General features: G+C 35.8%; 1 protein-coding gene across 1 annotated transcript; it reads left to right on the forward strand.

Annotated features, from left to right (window-relative positions):
* The first annotated feature begins 576 nt into the window (after positions 1–576).
* LOC150086710 (EEF1A lysine methyltransferase 4-like) lies at positions 577–19,873 on the forward strand. Its single transcript, XM_090372233.1, has 3 exons — positions 577–810; positions 9,247–9,530; positions 19,598–19,873. The coding sequence occupies exons 1-3, from the start codon at positions 651–653 to the stop codon at positions 19,871–19,873; spliced, it is 720 nt and encodes a 239-aa protein (XP_090228359.1). The 5' UTR covers positions 577–650.
* Positions 19,874–21,044: the final 1,171 nt, after the last annotated feature.

A 21,044-nucleotide genomic window follows, 5' to 3' on the forward strand; every position in this document is an offset into this window, starting at 1 on the left:
TGGCAACCTTGGCTAACTTTTCTTGTAATGGCTCCTGTCTCCTTAAACTGCTACCAGTGCCGAGACGAAACTGCGTGATATATTTAGCCATCGTTTGCATGCCAGAATCTCTAAAATCTGGTACTGTCCGACTGCCATGAGAAGAATCCTGTCAGTCATTCTGCATCCATCGATAATACGATGCTGTATAATACAGCAACCCTCGATTGCGAGCCTTCATCACACTTAAAAAAAAAAAAAAAATGAACTCTTCCGTTTCCATGGAGGCACAATGATCTTGGTCGTAAAGTAGAGTACTGTATATCCATAAATCGTTTTAAAGTAGTGACAATCAACTGAATTATTAAAATGAAATGATCTCAGATAGTGTATGTTTATTATTCTGAAAATGTGCACTGAAATATAGCTCTTGGCAACTAAACTGATACTGTCTGTCACTTTTAATCTGAAACAAGAAAAAATGAGATATCAAGGATGTAATAAATACACTACTGTATATTAAATGAAAATATTCAAAAAAGTTGCAAGACGATTTGCAGTGCTAGGTGGCGTATTGTACTTCACGTGTCTGTTGGCTGGTGTTTTCGTTGCGTATGTCTTATTATTTTTAATTTTTTGTTATTTTTATTCTATTTGTATATGCATAAAGTATGAGTAACATTCCTCTTCGAAATGAAGACTATAAGAAAGTTGATTATTGGAATAGTCGATATGAACAAGAAGATTTAAATGATTGGTTGTTGCCATACAACCATTTTCGTCATCTGATTCTAGAAAACGTGAAAGGCTCAGATAAAATATTGATGATTGGTAAGCATTAAAATCGAAAATATTGTCAACAATAGACTTTAATATTAACATAGGAATTGTCGGGTGTAGTTATACTTACCATACCTAAACGATATTAACTAGCCCAGCTTTTCTCAACATTTTTATATAATCCACATAAACGGTGAATAAATAAATCTGTGATGCTTAGAAAACAGGCCTTGTGCGTCGGGTTGCATTATATCGTCCAAGTTCTTGCGACGACCGACTAACTGGTTAAGATATTTTTTATTTTTATTAAAATAAAATATAATATATTCATAAGATAAAACAGAAATAAAATAAAAGTGTTAAAATACAATAAGATAAAAGAGTTAAAATATATATAATAAAAGCCGTAAAATACATAGTAGCTTCTGAAGCGAAGTGCCTCTTCATCAGCTGGTCTGTGACTGGTGTACTTCAGTATATATTAATGGTTACAATAGCACAAGTCAGCTGGGCATGCTCAGGTATCACGAGTCTGGTGTCGGTAAAGTAGAATTACGTACACGTGATGATCACCAGAGCTCATCACACTGCAATACAGTATATTCTGTAATAGGGTGTAAATGTACTCCCCTTGTCCGATTCATAGTACTATTATTGGTGGTTATGTGTAGTGCTTCAAGCCATGAGCGCTGGCGGTAATCACGTGAATAGTCGACGATTTCAATATCCCGTTGGAGTCAAGATTGTGCTGCTCAACCCAAAAATGTTTGGCGACTGACGTGATCATGTCCAGCTGACTTGTGCTATTGTAACCATTAATATATACTGAAGTACATGAGTCACAGACCAGCTGATGAAGAGGCACTTCGCTTCGAAAGCTACTATATATTTTAACGCTTTTATTTTATTTCTGTTTTATCTTATATATATATATTATATTTGAATTTTTAAAAAAATTATTTTAACCAGTTAGTCGGTCGTTGCAAGTAACTTTGATGATAAAATCTGTGATCCGTCCTTCTCGAAGTTGTATTTCGTTTGCACTGGTTGTTAAAATTTTGTAGAATTCGTCTTTTTGATTTCTCTTAATTTTTCCTATACACAAAAGCGCCTATAAATATAATTAATAAAAATTATTTATCCATTAATATATAGTTTAGCTGCTAAATGGGTAAAATTACCCATTTAAGGTAAAATATTTAATGTATTTATGTTAAATTTATCTTAAATTTTGTTAAATTTATCCAAATTATAGTTTACAAATATACTCATCAATTACATGTATTTTATTTTTAATGCGCTTCCTATGTTTTATCATATTGATAAAATCTCATCCAGATTTTCCTGCATCCCGCTTATAGGTTGTGACTTACAGGTCGAGAAACGCTAATCGAGCCAGTTTGGTAGAATCCAGGGCCGAATTTATGTTTAGAGAATGAGACCTTTGACTAGAACCCGTGTAAATAAATAAATAATAATTTTTTATTTATTACCTTTGAAGAGAAGTGCATAATGAGCAGTTGCCTCATACCACAATATATACAAGTCATACTATTTTTAGTTAAATAAAAATTAGGCCCTTATTAGTATTTCAAGTGCCATTATTTGGATTTTTTTTTTCTTTGAATGTTTTTTCTGTAGGCGTCATATATTGATATATTGTCAAAGGCCTGCAGATTTATTATTATTATTATTAGCCATATGGTGCAAGGAAGCCTGAGGCTTATGCTACACCAGCCAAAAAAAAATTTCTGAGTTACCCTGAGACAGAAGTAGAAGGGAATCACCAAGGAAGAGAAGAATGATGATATCCAGCTCAGGACCCCGGGTGTGCCAAGCCCATACTCACCAGATGTGGTTATTAAAATTTTATAAAACTATTGCCATATCTCTAAAAGAATAAACTAAGCAAACCAGTTTTTAAATAACTGAGTGACACCACTGACTTTCCTTACCGTATCTTGTACTTTTGCAACTACAGTAGAACCTCATATATCTGCCATATACCTGGGACATAGCATATGCCAGATTTTTTAAAATTCCCATTTTTTTAAAGGTATTTAAATTTGATTTACAGTAACCCTGATCACTAATATCCACCAGCATTAAGCCAAAATGTAAAAGTTTGCTGTCAGATTAGGTGTGTAACATGTTTTTCTAAAAAATAAAGATCATGGGTTTGAATGCTGCTTCCATTATAGGTGTTGTGGCTGTCCAGTATTTTTTATTATAAGATATAAATGATGTAATATAATTTCAATAAGCAAATCACCTTAAAAACTAAATATAGTACATACTACTGTTGTTGTTGGTTTTACGAGCATTGGCAACTAAGGCCATGATGCTCCGTGTATATTGTCTGTAAATTGCATGGGTTCTGAAGTCAATTTTCTGTTTGCTGGACAAAAAGCCCATGTTTTTTGGAGAAAAAAACCATGCTACCCTTGCCTGAGACCTACTAACTCAACCACATTTGAATAAGACCCAGAAAAATTTCCTCCCATCATCAACGGGATTGAACTGATTTTTTCTGCCCAGTGTGGGAAGGACAGCAGTCCTACCAACTGTGCTACCCATGAGGGCATGTACTACTACAAACTGTTCTGTGAACTAGTATTGAAAGTCTCACAAAATTAATGATTTGGGGTGAGGGGTGCCATCAGATTATTTTCCACATGTGTGCAGTAAAATGGTATACAGTCTAGGAAATATGTAGAACAGAGAGAAATGAGTGTTTGAAAATCATTAACGAAACAAAGGATAAATCTAGTCCTCATTAAGTTTTCTTTTTCTCCCCATGTCCAATAAACTTATTTCCTTTCTGCCCTTCTGCAGTTGGCTACCCCCAGAGAAATATTTTAAGGAAATGCAGGATTTTTGAATTCTGTGTTTATGAGGATCTACTATACTGAAAAATCCCTCCCTCTTTTATATCTATTTCACATGTGTGCATACAATTTCTATTCCCTTAATATTTTGCATAAGCCAGAGGTGGCCGACCCATGGCCTATTCCTTCACATTATGTGGCTCATGGTCATGTAGACAAATAAGTGTTATGCATCCTCTGAGTTTAAAATTACCTTGTCACAAAATATAGTTTTTCATTGACTTCTGAAAATATCTGTTTTTGGTAACATTTGAGTACAGCTCAAATGTAACTCTCGTATAACACGGTTATTAGGTTCCTGTAAAATGTTGTGTTGTTCGAAACCATGTTATAAGGGACTAAAAAAAAGTACACAAAAGGGGGGGGGGTTACATTCCAAAAGCTAACAAAAATACACTATTTCATTAACAAAAGTAGCAAAAATACACCATTCTAGATTTCGTGTATCTTCTGGTCTCTTTAAAAAATCAGTAATCTGGGTTTGCTTTTGCTTGATAAATCTATGAATTTCATCGTATGGAACTAAGCATTTTTGAAGCTCCCTTTTAAACTTTGGGCTCCTTTCATTCAAGAATCTGCATTCAAAAAATAAGATTCTAATTCCTTGGCTAACTTTATGCCTTCCCCTATGCTTTTTAGTGTAAAATTTGGAAGTCTAGAATTTTCATCTGCGATATCATCATCTGAATTGATTTGATTTTACCTCCAATGCCATTTGCACCAAATCTGCTACACCGGCTTCTTTTTCTACCAGTAATTCTTGAACATCATCAGTATTCATATAATTTTTTAGGAGCATCAGCGATTAAGGCCATGTTATTCTGTGTATATTATCTGTAAATTGCATGTGTCGATTTTCTGTTTTGCTGGACAAAATACCCAAGTTTCTGGGAGGAAAAAAATCATGCTATGCTTGCCTGAGCCTGATAACTCAGCTGTGTTGTGAAAAGACCCATAAAAATTGCTCCTTTCATCGACTGGATTCGAACTCATGTCTTTTCTAGTCAGTGTGGGGGAGGAGGGCGATTCTATCAACTGTGCTACCCACGAGGGCTTCAGTAGTCATATCATCAAAATCTTCCCCTCCTACCGACATAGCAAGTTCTACTATCGCACTGATTCCATTTTCTGCCCATTCGATCATATTTCCCGAATGAACTGACTCTGGCCATACATTTTTTCCACACGCATTTAACGTTGATGGTTTTACTTCTTTCAGTGATAAAGCTATGATTCTGATACAGTCCACAATTGAGAAATGTTTCCATGCCTCCATTACTTCAATAGATTCAGAATCAATTTTTTTAAAATCCATTGTAATGATTTTCTGATAGAATGAGTTTTAAAGGTGGATATAATGCCTTGGTCTAACCGAATGAATGAAAGTTGTATTAACCGAGCATAACTGTGGTGGTAGGAACATAACTTCAATGACTTAAATCTTTTGGATGGCCTGGTGTGCTATCCAATAGTAATAAAACTTTGAAATCTAGATTTTTCCGCAAGTTCAATTAATAAAACTTTGAAATCTAGATTTTTCCGTAAGTTCAATAGCACAGAACATAACATGGGAATTTCACAACAAAATAAAATACAGGGATTTCTCAAATTTTTTTTTGACTAGCGAGTCAACAGTGGGGATTCAAAAAGAGCGGAAGTGTTGGAAAATTACATCCAACATAATAATAGCAGGGTTTCCCCTGCACAAAAGCTCAAAAATACCCTGTTATGCGAGGTTTACCAAAATTCTCTAACCATGTTATATAAGTACTGTGTTGTGCAAGGATTTATCAACCGTGTTAGAGCGAAACCGTGTTGTAGAAGTACCGTGTTATACAGGGTTGCCTGTACTTAAACTAAATATAAACATTAATAACAAAGATTTAAGCGGTTTTGAAAAATGCATAATTAATGATGATGAATCGTTCTTGCAGCCTATTTCTTGCAAGATCCTTGCAGTCTGTGGCTTTCACCCTTTTGTGTTTTGGCCCACTAACCAAAAAGGTTGGACACCCCGTATAAGCTCAAGCAACTGCCCACAAGAAGTGGTGCTGCATTAAAAATAAACAGCAACAAAGCAGAAAAGGGTACCAATATTGAAGTGGGCAGGAATGCCATTATTAACTTTTAAAAATTAGTATTTCAGTTATTAAATTCCAACAAAAAAAAAAGTTTCCAGACTCTTAAAATTGTTTCTGTTATACATTCAATGTTATTAATCATGACTTCCAAATGTCACAACCAGTGAAAATTTGTGAATATTTGTGATATAATAAACCCTAATTTGCTGGATTTTGAAAATAACGGACATTTACTAACCCATGCTTTTTGTCCATATGGATCCCAGTGACAAATTCCTTAGTGTGATGGTGTATACCAGGGGTGGCCAACTTAATTTGTGATGCGATCTACTTTTTTTATTCAAAATGTGTCGCGATCTACCATCTCAAGAATTTCATTGCACATGGTTAAGAGTTAATCAATGCATATTGAAAATTGTTGTTTATAAATTTTAAAATTAAATACAATTCAGAATTCTTATTTTAAATTAACTTATATTTAAATTTTTAATTTATGTGAAGTTTGTGTCTTCATGTCATCTGCCAAGCTTTCAAAATCAGGGATATACTGCGATAAGGCCAACAGCAAAAAATTTTCTGTATGCAAGTCCGTAAGAGTAGAGCAAATCTTCGTCTTTGTTTTTTTCAAATATGAAAAGGCCGATTCACATAGATATGCAGAACCAAAACAGGAATTTAAAAGTTCACTGCATTTTTTACATTTGGGTACTTCTCTCGGCAAACATATTTCCAAAAGTCTTTTTCTGATGATCTGGAAGATTTTAAGAAGATTTCGCAATGTAATAATTTCATGTTCAAGCAATATTTTCTCTATGTGAAAAATCTCAGTGATTTTTTTTCCTGCAATTTGTTTCGTATCTAAGTCGACATTAAATGGATAAAAATGTATTGAACAATGTCTTAAATTGTTTTAAAATCACTTTAATTTTCTTGTAAAATCTAAGAAAAAAGCCAAATCATACAACCACTCCGTATCTCGTAGCTGCTGATAATCATCTCCCCTTTGATCAGCAATTTTTTTTTTTATTTTATTCAGCAAATTTTGAAATCTCAGTAGAAACTTACTCCGACTCAGCCACCTCACATCTGTGTGTAATATCAGATCTGGTTCATTTTCATTAAGTTGCATTTTGAAATGTCTCCTTTGAAGGGATTGGCCTCTGATGGAATTCACGATTTTGAAAGCTACGACCATAACATTTTTAGTATTTAATCTTTTTCTGGCTAACACTTGGTGGATGATACAGTGGTAACTCAAAAAATCTGGTAATTCGTCTTCCTTTTGGCACAATGCGATGAATCCATTAAGATGCCCCGTCATTGCTCCATCTGTTGTTATTGACACGAGCTTAAATAGTGGTAATTTAATTTTTTCAATAAAATTTTTGAATGCATTAAATATATCAAGACCTCTGGTTCTTTCTTTTAATGAAACCATATCCAGCAGTTCTTCTCTAGTGGCAGAATCATCGAAAACCATACGAATAAAAACGAGCAATTGAGCTGTATCATCGACATCTGTAGATTCATCCAGTTGTAAAGAAAAGGACACACAATTAGCCAGTTGAGCACGCAATTGTTCACTCACATTTTTACTCATTTTTTTCGATGCATCACATCACAGTATTTTGAGATAATTGCAGATCTTGAAGAGCACTTTTAAGCCATGGAAGCATTGCAAATCAAACAACAACATTTTTCTTTTATCATTACAAAAAAGTGTTCTAGTTCCCACTCTTGATGAAAATGATACGTTTTACTTTTTTGTAATATTCATTTTAAATCAAAGGGTATTAAATTAACATATAAGTACTGTCCAGTTATTAATATTAAGTAAGCTAAATAAGAATTTGACACAACACTTCTCTCCACAATGTAACTGTATGAATTTTCACTAGACAAGCCTAGTGGCTGCGCGGCAACGAGTAGTCACGTGGTTCAGTGGATTTGTAAGAAGCGTATGCAGTGGGACACATAATAATAATAACATTTAGATTTTGACTAATCTATTTTTTATATACAGGTAGTTCTCAATTTTACAAGTTAATTCGTTCCTAGTGTGCGCTCGTAAAGTGGGAATTTATGTCCCATAGACTTAAGGTTAAAATTAGGGGTTACGTTCTCAACAATGAAATTAGTTAGCTAATTAGTTTATGTTTAAACAATGATTGATTTATCGAAAGAAATGAAAACATAGCCTGTAAAATCAAACAAATTATAATAATAGAGAAATTATTTACGACTTACAAATGTTAAAGAATGTTTATTCTTCACCATCATCATCGACTAAATGCACACTCGTTGATTACTCATTATTGGCTGGGCACTCGGTTTGTTGCTCAAGGAGTCTTCAGAAATGTTTCAAGAGGTGTTTGTTTCCAAGATAATCTTCTCTTTTAATTATAAATTTCACGATTGCATGCATAAGCATTTTTTAATGGCACCACAAATTGCAACTAACACGATTCGCGTGGAGTAACAAGTTTACCAAGCTTTAAAAAAAAAGGAATGAAGAGAAGATTCTGAAAATTTATGTTTTGATATGATTGAAGATTTCATTAAAGGGCAAACACATTTCACCATAATAACTTAAAAAAACCACACAATTCCAGCTATTGGTATTTTCGCAAATGCAAGAAGATCGAGTTTACTACTGTTTATAATTGCTTGCAGTAACAGAAAAGCCCAATAAACCAGAAAGTGCAAACCGTTTTTATTGTTTTATGGTCGTGACCTCCAGAAATGTGCTTTAGAAAAATATCACAAAGACGTAATTGATTCTTATAACGGAACATATGATAATGATGAAAGTGTAGTGCATTTTAATGATTTGAATTGGTAACTAATACAATTTAAAAACCACGCTCACGACCTTTTATGTGGCCTTAAGGTCACACTCGTGACCTTAAAAATGACATTTTAGAGAGATAAATAGCTTAGTTATACAGCAAAAATTTTAACTTCCGAGATCTTGAAACGAATTACCAAAAAACAATGTGTTATTGGGTTCACATTACGATATTTTAATGATATGGTGTCTCTGGAACTGATTAATATCGTAAAGCGTGGTACACTGTATTGTATAGCTGCACACATGGTATGTAATGCGGTATTTATGAATGTTTAACATTCATTTTTTGCAATTAATGTTCATATTTTCGATTTTGTTGATACTTGATACTTGGGAAAAAAAACTCATAAAGCGAGAACTGCCTGTATATTTAAAATTCGTCGTGAATCGACCAAAATTAAAGCCGCGATCGACTTGTTGGTCACCTCTGGTGTATACCATAATTTGAAATATTTTAATCAACAATATTACACAAAATAGTGGTTGTACTTTAACACATGCCATCTACTCCTGCTACATCTAGTGCAGATGCAACTCATTCAACGATTGTACAGTTTTCCATAGTTTTTGAAATACTTGATTTTTTTAAATAATTATAAAAATAATACAGCTGAACATACAGTGTCTTCAAATTTTCCAATGTGAAATGTGTGTTTAAAATTTATAGGCTGTGGAAATAGTACTCTGAGTGAAGAAATGTTCAAAGATGGCTTTAAACATATTGTGAATATTGACTATTCCAATACTGTTATTTCCAAAATGTCTGTTCACTGTGATGTATGCAGTCGCATGGAGTGGTGTGTCATGGATGCTACTAATCTGTCATTCCAGGATGGTAGTTTTGATGTTGTTATTGAAAAAGCTACTATAGATGCAATGATGGTAGAAGAGAAGGACCCCTGGAACATTTCGCAAAATGGAAAGACCAATTTAGAATTAGTATTAACTGAGGTACTTGTCAGTATTTTTATTATATAGTAATTTTTTGTAGCATTTTGTGAAGATTTTTTAAGTATAAAATATAAATTTTTAAATGTATTATTCTATGATTACAGTTTAATCTGAGTTGGATGGGGGGGGGGGGGGTAGGAACAGGTGATATTCTTCCAAACACATCTTATCTTGACAATACAGGTCACTTATAAACCTTATTATTGTCGTATTTTTCACTTTATATGAGTTCTGTTTGCTTAGAAAGTAAAGCAGGTCAACATGCTCATACAAGAAATTAATAGTGAAACCTCCAAGCAAATTCAACAGTTAATTGACTTTTTACAGCGATCTGGACTCCAACTCAAAAATGCCAAGTCAGCCCACATGACAATCACGAAGAGGAAGGTCAGGAATGACATTCGAGTTACAGTTAATGGTGAGTCAGTCCCCAAAGTTTCATCTCATACTGACCTGGGACTAGCATCTAAACAAGTCAGAATTACTGAGAGAACCCAGCGGTGGTTCCAATCGGATATGAAAATTGTCTTTAGAAATAAGCAAAGGGCATATAGAAAATGGTTAAAAATCGAGCAGTACAAACCACGAAACCTTTAAAAGAGAGAGAGCTTGTTTCCTTCGTTTCAAGAGGGGAGCACATCAACAGTATATATTATCCCAAATTACAAAATCCCGGAGAATTTTCCCAAAGTGCAACAACCATCTCAACATGGATGAAAAGCTATTTGAGGGGTGGACTCACATACCTTTCGATCATCAAGATATGACCACTGAAGTTTCAACCCTACCTAGTGTAAACCAGAAAACTCTTTCTGCCATGGATGATGTTATAATCACTAAGCAGCAGCTCATTGATGTGATAAATGGCCTGCCCAACAAAGCTACTAAGGGCCCTGATGGTATACCACTGTTATAGTTAAGGTGTGCTCTGTGTACATTGTGGATCTTCTCTTAATCATCTTCCAGAAGATTCTAAAGACAGGCACCATACCGGAAATCTGGAAATCTTATGTCAAACCAGTCCCTAAAATTGGAAATCCCAAGATGCCTAAGGACTTCCGTCCAATCTGCGTAGGATGCACATTATTAAAGATATTTGAAAAACTCATATACCCAGTGATTATTCAACACTGTTTTGCTCACCGACCACCCTACCTCCACACAGTCCTGCACCATAGGTCCATGACCACTAATCTCCTTGAATGACAGAGCCCAACTGGACATAATCTTTTTCAATATCAAATCTGCCTTCGATACTGTCTCCATTCCTACTCTTATAGGCACCTTAATAGAATATTTCAAAGTATCTAACCAAATTGTCAGCATTCTGAAGTCCTTACTACAGCGGAGACAATTATAGCCAATGGAACTCACCAGAATACAACCTATGCAACGAGGGGTATACCTCAAGGTGGGGTGATGTCGACAACTCTTTGCAATCCTACTTGAACCATTCCTTGCAAAAAATCCAGATTTTAGCTCCTTCGCTGATGATCTAAAATTTTTTATCAATTCAAAAGACCCCAAACAGATACAAGAAATTAATAATGAAACCTCCAAGCAAATTCAACAGTTAATGGACTTTTTACAGTGATCTGGACTCCTACTCAAAAATGCCAAGTCAGCCCACATGACAATCACGAAGAGGAAGTTCAGGAATGACATTCGAGTTACAGTTAATGGTGAGTCAGTCCCCAAAGTTTCATCTCATCTCATGGGATGAAGACTTAAATTTCAAGGAACACTTCCTAAAGGCAAAGAAAAAGGCCTATGCTGCTTTCTGGGCTAACCGCCAGGAGCTCGCAGGCTGTCACAACACAAATTGATTGGACAATACATTAACAGATGTCTCACACCCATACCATTATATGCCTCAGAAATCTGGTCCTCTGCATCTACCTGTCAATGGAATATTGGATTCTGCGGTGGCTGAACCGTCTGGGAGGGAACCCATTCACCATCTGGAAATCCATTCTCCTAGTCAACCTAGGCATGACCTCCTGGAAGCTCACTGTCCTCAAAAAAAATCTGTCAACACTCACCAAGCTGCTAACTTGCCAGATTGATGCCCCATCAATAGAAGATGTCATCACACTAACAAGAGGAAGAAATAGAAGCCATCACCCACTTAGGATGAAGCTATCAACCTTGGACTCCCTAAAAGGAATGTTCTCATGTAACACCATTGAACACTTCAACATCTTCTCCATTGATCTGGTAAAGTTTAAAGTCAATAAAGCCTACAGAAGCCAAATCTGGACTAAATCATCAGGATTGCTGTGAAAATTGAGCAGTTTTTATCAAAAATTTGTATGATATGAACAATTAAAAGCAATAATATAATGAAAATAAATAAATCTGTTATGTTAGTTGCTGATAATGAAGTCAACTTGTGTATTTAACTCTTCAATTATTAAGATCTATGTTATTTCAAAGTGAATACAATTAAGTAAATGTATATATATATTTAATAGTTTTTACTATACAATAATTATATTGTAAAGATCTGAAAATTTGTATAAAAGTGTATAATGTATATTTCAAAATTTCTGTACACCCTCCTAGCCCCACTACCTGTACAGGGGATGAACCTTGTGTTAATAAACTGATAGTAATAATAATAATAATTTTTTTATGGAGTAAAAGACATTACCATAGCAGGACTGACCCAGCAGACATGGGCCAATGCCACAGGCACCTGTGACTCAGGGATAGACCCTGTGGAGTGTGAAATCATTTTTAACTAAGGGAGGGATAGACAATTTCTGTCCATGTGCAGCATTGTTTCTAAAGAATTGGATATGCAAACAATTTCCACCTAACATCCAGCATTGGTGGAAGAATTAGTAGTGGGGATATGTGAACAGTCAAATGTATTGCACAGTTGGCAAAAAAAAAAAAAAAAAAGTTGATTTGAGGGAGGTAAGAATATGGCAAGAAGATGAGACTGGATATAACACAGTAATTGAAGCGAAGAAAAGGTTAAGTTATGCAAAGGCAGAAGCTGTCTTGATTATCTTATTAACAGCATTTGACATATCTAGTTCTGGCAAGGAATTCAAAAAATATTTTTATGCTCTTTAGATATGAAGAACATTACAAAACAACTATATTATCCTCACTCAACAGAATTTCTGAGTTCTTTAAAAGAAAACAATACAGGAAAAGGATTGTCTACTGATGAAATTTTGAAGACTAAATGCACAAGGCATAATGTTATGGGTTGAAATTAACTATATAATATCGATGTAAATACACCATAGTTTACCCATAAATTAAACCCATGTTTAGTCTCTAGAGCAAAGTTTCCGGCATTCCCCTTCCCCCGTACTTCTCCTTCAACCCATGCACGGTACTAAGTACTATAGGTTTTGATACCTTTCGTGTTTGAGGTTTTCATAAAAAAAAAAAAAAAAAAAAAACATAAGTAGCGTAAAGGCATAGTTTGATTATATCTCATATTGTGGCTACCTTCACGAGATACTAGGTATTGCACTACTTTGAATAAATAACGCTTCTCTAGTAGAGGAGACTACTTTTATTTATTCTCAGTGGGCACCACGACCCAGACGTGTTTCAGAGCTTGTTGGCTCATTCATCAGTGTGTGGGTAGGTACCCTGATAATGCAGACATGCCATTACGGTTGCGAAGTCATCACACTTCGAAGTAGTGCAATACCTCGTATCTCGTCATGAAGGTAGCCAAAATATGAGATATAATCAAACGATGCCTTTACACTACTTATGTAGTTAAATTTATGGGTAAACTATGGTGTATTTACACCAATATTATATAACTGATGAAATTTATACTTATTAATGTTTTATTACATTAAAGTTTATTGTTTAAAAAAATATATATATATATATTTTTTTTTTTCATAAATTTTTTTCATCATATTTGTGTCTTAATACCATCTAAGTCAGTATTTCTCAACTTTTAATAAACTGTGGAACACCACAAAGCGTTTCCTAATTTGGGTTGAGCACCAGAACACACACACGGCGCCTCTGTAGCCAGGTGGGCAGGAGCAGCAGTGCATAGCACACGCTTCTTGATTAGACCGGGGTTCGAGCCCGTGACCACCAAATACGGAGGATGCGGAAAGGTCAGGGAATGACCACCGCATATCCCCAGAGTAATATGGCCTTAGTTGCTAATGCTCTTAAAAAAAAAAAAAATAAATAAATAACACACACACATAGATAGATAGATAGATATAACAAAAGGCAAGATTAGAAAACAAGCCTTGTGTGTCGGGTTGCATTATATCATCAAAGTTTCTTGCAACGACCGACTAACTGGTTAAAATAAATTTATTAAAATAAAAATGATATATACATAAGATGAAAGCATTAAAATACTAAGATAAAAAGGCGCCTCCGTAGCCAGGTGGGAAGGAGCAACAGTGCGCAGCACACGCTTCTTGATTAGACCGGGGTTCGAGCCCGTCACCACCAAATACGGGGGATGCGGGAAGGTCAGGGAATGACCACCGCATATCCCGGAGCAATATGGCCTTAGTTGCTAATGCTCCTAAAAACCAAATAACAACAACAACAACTAAGATAAAAGAGTTAAAATATATATAATAACAGCGTTAACATACATAGTAGCTTTCGAAGCGAAGTGCCTCTTCATCAGCTATTTTTGTGAATGGTGTACTTCAGGATATATCGATGGTTACAATAGCACAAGTCAGTTGGGCATGATCATGTATCATGTGTCGGTAAAGTAGAATTACGCACACGTGATGATCGCCAGCGCTCATCGCACTGCAATACAGTACATTCTATAATAGGGTGTAAGTGTACTCCCCTCGTCCAATTCATAGTACTATTATTGGTGGCTACGTGTAGTGCTTCAAGCCATGAGTGCTGGCGGTAATCACGTGAATAGTTGACCATTCACATGATTACCAGATTAATAGTTGACCATTCACATTGAGCAGCAACCGGTCGCTGCTCAACCCAATAATGTTCGGCGACTGCGAAGTGTTCAAAATTAGTGGTTCGCAGAGCCACCTCATGCTCAGAAACCCGATCTTTCAATCTTCTACCAGACTCACCTACATGACATCCTCCACAATCCGGACACGTAATACGGTATACGGAACCACTCTGTAGGAAAGGAGGAACAGGTGTTTTCACCTTAGAAATAATAGATTGTAATTTCCTCCCAGGAAGTTGCACACATCGTATATGATGGAGACGCAAAATCCTAACAAGACGTTCCAATATGCCCGGATAATATGGGATGTAGGCGGTAGAAATAAATTGATTGACGCGAGGCGGGTTAGATTTCGTAACAAATTCGTGAGCCTGAAACTCACATCTGTCTAGAACATAGCCACAATTTGAAATCTCCCTGTAATTTTAGAAATCTCCAATTGCTTGTCACCAGTTAAAGTACACCATTCACAGACTAGCTGATGAAGAGACACTTCACTTTGAAAGCTGCTATGTATTTTAATGCTTTTATTTTATATATCTTAACTCTTATCTTATTTTAACACTTTTACCTTATCTATATATCATTTTTATTTTAATAAATTTATTTTAACCAGTTAGTTGGTCATCGCAAGAAACTTTGATGATATAATGCAACTTGGCACAAGACCTGTTTTCTAATGTTCGTTTAATGTATGTCCTGTACGTGTATGGTGTTACTGTCAGTTTGCAGAAATTGTTTGTCTGAAGCCCGTAATAGACAACATTTACGCTTTGCACATCGGTGTAAAGCCCATCATATTATTCCCAGGGGTTTTAGATTCAAGGAATCATTCTCCTGTGACCGTTTCAGGTGTGCCTGCTTTGGCTTTGGTTTGAAAATGTTGGGAATCTGGATTGGTATGTTCATCAAGAATTGAAAAGGATCATCACGAACAAATCCAGGCTCATGCAAGAATTAAGAGGTTTGGTCCCTCCTATATTTTCTACAGTGGTTCATGTTTTGTGTTCCCAAGCCATGCATGTGACTGAAGCATATCGTGTATGTCAGCTGAATAAATTTAATGCTTTATTACGAGAAGCATATACTGCTAGGAACACACACATGAGAGATAACTCGCAGTTTGTTTTGAACGTGAGTAGCAAACAATTATCTAAGGAGCAACATGATATCTTGACCCTCAACATGAAGTTTGCAGTCCTTCCTTGTAAACCTCCCATTACACATTTGGCTATGGGTGTGGAAGCATCTCTCGACAAGCTACCTGAAGAGACTGCTAACGTAATTTGCTTTAAAACAGCTTCGATTTTGCAGCAAATCCAGCCTATTACTAATAACCTCAGACATTGTCAACAGGAAGCTCTTTCTTCTTTGTGCAAAGATGGCACTATTGTAGTTTTGTCTGAAGATAAGGGGCGGCGCGCTTTTGTCCTGGACAAGTCGGAGTATATTCGTAAAGCCCTCGGGATTGGGAGGTTTATGAAACTGTGCAAGACTCCCCTGTGAAAGTGTTGGAGAAGTTGGAATCTAAAGTTAATAAACTTGTGCATTCTTGGTTTTTAGCTAAGTTTACCAAGAACATCCGCTGGAAGCTTCATGCAACAGGTTGTGAACTCCCACAGTTTTATGGACTTCGAAAGATCCATAAACCTGATATTACTTTACGACCCATTGTTTCTTGTTGTCATACACCTATGTATAAACTTTCTAAACATGTTATTAGCACCCCTTGTTGGGAAAACTGTTTACACTGTTTCCAGTAGTACGCATTTTCTGCATATTATTAAAGATTTTATTATTTCTGAGAGCGATGTTATGGTCTCCAAGTTCACTTCTGTTCCTGTACAATAGGCTATTGCCTGTGTGAGACGTCTTTTGAGCAGGGATACCTCGCTCTCTACAGATATTTGTACTGCTCTCAATCTGTGTTTAATGGTTGGTGTGATCATGTTCAGTGACTGTTTCGCCAAATACAAGGTGCCCCTGTTAGTCCTATCGTGGCCAATATCGCCATGGAGAAACTTGAGAGTCAGATTTTCTTGAACTTACCTATTCCTATCACTCTCTGGTGTCATTATGTTGACGATATTTTTGCACTTGTACCCCGGGAATCAGAATCTGGGCTGCTGCAATATCTCAATTCCCTGTCACCCGTCATTCAGTTTACGATTGAACTATAGGTTGATAATACCCTTCCTTTTTTTGGATGTGTTAGTCCAACGCGTGGATTCGCGTTTAGTAACTTCCATTTTTAGGAAGCCAATTTACCAGTTACGGCTCTGTGCACGCTCCTGGTCACTTACGTAGCACTGCTTGTACTTTATTCTCCCGTGCTTGGACGCACTCTAGTTCAACTGGTGACAGGCAATTGGAGATTTCTAAAATTAGGGCGGAGCTTTCAAATTGCGGTTATCCACCTCATGTTCTAGACAGATGTGAGGTTCAGGCTCACGAATTTGTTATGAAATCTAACCTGCCTCAGATCAATCAATTTATTTCTACCACCCATATCCCCTATTATCCAGGCGTGTCGGAACGTCTTGTTAGGATTTTGCGTCTCCATCACATACGATGTGTGCAACTTCCGGGGAGGAAATTACAATCTATTATTTCTAAGGTGAAAAAACCTGTTCCTCCTTTCCTACGGAGTGGTTCTGTATACCATATTATGTGTCCGGATTGGGGGGGGGGTGTTATATAGGTGAGTCTGGTAGAAGATTGAATGATCGGGTTTCTGAGCATGAGGTGGCTCTGTGAACCGCTCGTTTTGAACACTCCGCAGTCGCCGAACATTATTGGGTTGAGCAGCACAATCTTGATCCCCAACGGGATATTGAAATCGTTGACTATTCACATGATTACCGTGATTACTTGAAGCACTACACATAGCCACCAATAATGGTACCATGAATCGGACGAGGGGAGTACACTTACACCCTATTATAGAATGTACTGTATTGCAGTGCGATGAGCGCTGGCGATCATCACGTGTACATAATTTTGCTTTACTGACACCAGACTCGTGATACATGATCATGCCCAGCTGACTTGTGGTATTGTAACCATAAATGTATACTGAAGTACACCATTCACAGACTAGCTGATGAAGAGGCACTTCGCTTCAAAAACTACTATGTATTTTAACGCTTTTATTATATATATATTTAACTCTTTTATCTTATTGTATTTTAACACTTATCTTATGTATATATCATTTTTATTGTAATAAATTTATTTTAACCAGTTAGTTGGTCGTCGCAAGAAACTTTGATGATAAAAGGCAAGATGGTTACTTACATTAAAGTAAGGGTACAGGTACATTGACGATTGCTAATGACATTGAATAATTGAACATTACATATTATTGCATATTGCATATTTATTGATATAATTAAAACTATTATGCTGTTGAAGTTATTTGAGTGCCATATCTTATATATAAATTGCATTCACGTGAACATGAATGCAATTTATAGTTTAGATATGGCATGTATTACAGATTTTTACTCAAATATCAACGGCATAATAGTTTTAATATATACTAGGGGGGCTCTGCCCCTGCTTGCTTTGCTTGCCAACCCCTGGACCTCCTTTTCTACGTAGTATGTAAAGGTATGACGGAGTAAGTAAAATCTTTTCTATGTAAAAGACACCCGTTGAAACACACTGATCGATATCTAATCTAATATATAAAAAAAAATAGAAAGTGTAAGAAAAACTATAAAAAGTAAAATTGTGTGAATGAAAGTTACTATTAATTGCATGTTCTATCTTAGCCTCCTCACTGGACAGACTGATGGCTATGCAGGCCCTCAGGGGGCTCATGGTTATCCAAACTGACACCATGCTGTAGCCTTTCCTAGCTGGTATGGTGTGGGATGCTGCCACTGGCCATTAGGGTAACCCCCAGGCCAGTGTGGGACAGAGCTGCAAAAAGCACACTCCACCATAGGAATATCTTCCCCTAGTCTCCCCCTTTCAAATCAGACAAGTGCCTAAACTACTGCCCCCCCTCTGTTCTCTGCCCCCTTTATCCACTTTCCCATCTACCCATTGTCTCCTTTCCAATAAAAAATTTTTTTTTTTTTTTTGGGCTCTCCTTGGATGCCTAGGCTACACCAGGGTTCACTCCACCAGAACTTTCTTCTCTCTTAATGTGTTCTGGCCCACCTCACCTCCCTGGGGCAGTGATGGAAACTGTGGGTTGTTAGTGGCTCTCCACAGGCCCCCAGGCTAAGTGGCCAGAGAAACAATACAACCCACACTAATACTTCACATAACACATACCCTGGCCTTATGCAGAGTACTGTATTCTACACAGAGTAAAAATGCAAAGTTGGGGGAGACCCCCAGTGCTGCCAGACAAAAAACACTATGTCACTATGATAGATATCTAATCAGGAATTAATCTGTGTAATTATTTACCTGTGCATTTGTAGTGTGCGGCATTGAATCACTATATAATTATTTACCTGTGTTTACATAGGTCGCTGAGGAAAAGGCCTTTTGCTTCGGGTTTCATAATGCATGAAGAATATTGTTGCATCCCAAAGAACAGGACTAAAATATTTAACTGAAATATTTACAAACTATACAAATATTTACAAAATACTAAGCTACTGTATTTAAAAATACACAATATTCATTAATATATAAAAACGTTACGATGGAACATCAAATGTTAGACAGTGAAGCACGAGGTTGGTGAATGTTATAGAGGCAGTTGTCAATAATTAATTGCATTTGTAGAGGTGTAATTGCCTTTTTTGTCACATTTCAGCAAAATTTTTGAATTTGATGTTAAAATTGGACTACTATTTATTATTCAGCTTAGTCAAAAAAAATCATCAGTGTACTTCTGAAATGAACTTAAAAAGATTTTGATTTGAGGAAAAAATCAAAATGGCCCCAACAGGTTGTAGCATGAGTAGAGGCAGCACAAACCATCCTCATAAAGTCAGCAGTTCTACACAGCTAAATGTGCATACTGAAAAGCAAGCAGAAAATATAACAGATATGCCTTCAGATTAAGTAAATATTAATTGTATAGATTTTAATTTTATTCATATTACACTGCAGTATTCGTGCTTCTAATTTCATTTATTTATTTTTTTAGATAAGTCGTGTTCTAAAGAGTGGTGGTCACTTTCTCTCAATTACATTTGCTCAGCCTCACTTCCGTGGTCCATTGTATGCATCTCCAAAATATAAATGGTCTGTAAAGAAAGAGGAATTTGGAATTGACTTTCATTATTTTTTCTACATTATGATAAAAGGAGAATCGTTGAGACAGTTTTTCTCATATATTCCCCCGACAGTGATTGAAACGAAAGAAAAGGAACATAATGAGCCAGAGAATGAAAATTTTCTCTTTCTTATAGATGACTACTAAAATTAATTTTATATACTTTATTATATTGTAAATATGCTGAAGTTTTTTAATACTATATACTTTTTTATACACTTGTGTATTTATACTGCTAAATGTTTAGTTTATATTTATGAATTTTATTGAAACTTCCATTTTTATCAATAAATTGTATATATTTTCTTATCTTGAAATTCATGATATATAGTTTCTACACTCTCTTTATTCTAACTGGACATGGCACCATGTGAGCCATGCTTGCTTCCTTCCACCTTTTCTGATACTTCGCTCTGTCTCTGTGAACAACTTGAAGAATGGGAATGTGTCCTGTATCACTGTCCCTACTACCAAGACCTTTGTCATCCACTGGCTGCCTACTGCAATCAGTTACAAACCTTTGCTGACAAGGTCTTTTCTAGATGACCTACTGATGTCTTCTACTGCCTCTGTTCCTACACCTGAAAATGGCTGAAAATTTAGTTTCTCAAGTTAAATACCTAGAAGTAATTCTTGATGATAAATTGCAATTTACACCACATTTAGATTGCCTGAGTTCTAAGGTTAAAAATTATACCGCTTCCATTATTAGATTAACTAGAAACGATTGGGGTTTAGATAAGGTTATACATTTATATTATAATGCTATTTTTATACCATTAGTTACTTATGCCACCTCTATTTGGTATGCAAGAACCGCTTGGGTAAAATTTAAGCAGAAATTATTGTCTCTACAAAGAGTTATGTTACGGGTATGTAAGATAGTGTCGACCAGTGCATTGCAAGTTTTAGCTGGGATTATGCCTTTGGATTTATTTCTTGTATATAGATCATTCTGTTATTATTTACGTAAGGGAGGTCAAATAACGTTTTTGGGTATTAGTGTAAATCCATCATTAACGATTACAGAAAACAAGCAGGATATATTATCTAAGTTAGTTAGTGGCTGGAGCGTTGGGACTTAAGTGTAACTGGTAGGACAGCATATTCTTTTATTTCTAGTGTACAATTTAATTATAAGAATAAATTAAACAAGTGGTTTTATCCTTGTATGGAGGGTTCATACATACTTACAGGACATGGTTCACTGAAAGCAAAATTACATGAGTTAGGATTGGAAGATGAGCCTTACTGTGTTTGTGGCATGGTAGAGTCATGGGATCATGTGTTATACGATTGTAATTTGTATGATGAGTTC

The sequence above is a fragment of the Mastigoproctus giganteus genome, chromosome 4 (assembly GCF_048544385.1).
Source record: "Mastigoproctus giganteus isolate SK-2022 chromosome 4, ASM4854438v1, whole genome shotgun sequence".
In the NCBI taxonomy this organism is placed as follows: Eukaryota; Metazoa; Arthropoda; class Arachnida; order Uropygi; family Thelyphonidae; genus Mastigoproctus; species Mastigoproctus giganteus.

What these genes read in the sequence shown, in the direction of transcription:
- LOC150086710 (XM_090372233.1), top strand. Translation starts at nt 651, where the DNA reads ATGAGTAACATTCCTCTTCGAAATGAAGACTATAAGAAAGTTGATTAT. An exon ending in AGATAAAATATTGATGATTG is followed by an intron (nt 811 to 9,246) that starts GTAAGCATTAAA and finishes TAAAATTTATAG; the next exon opens with GCTGTGGAAATAGTACTCTG. An exon ending in TAGAATTAGTATTAACTGAG is followed by an intron (nt 9,531 to 19,597) that starts GTACTTGTCAGT and finishes TTATTTTTTTAG; the next exon opens with ATAAGTCGTGTTCTAAAGAG.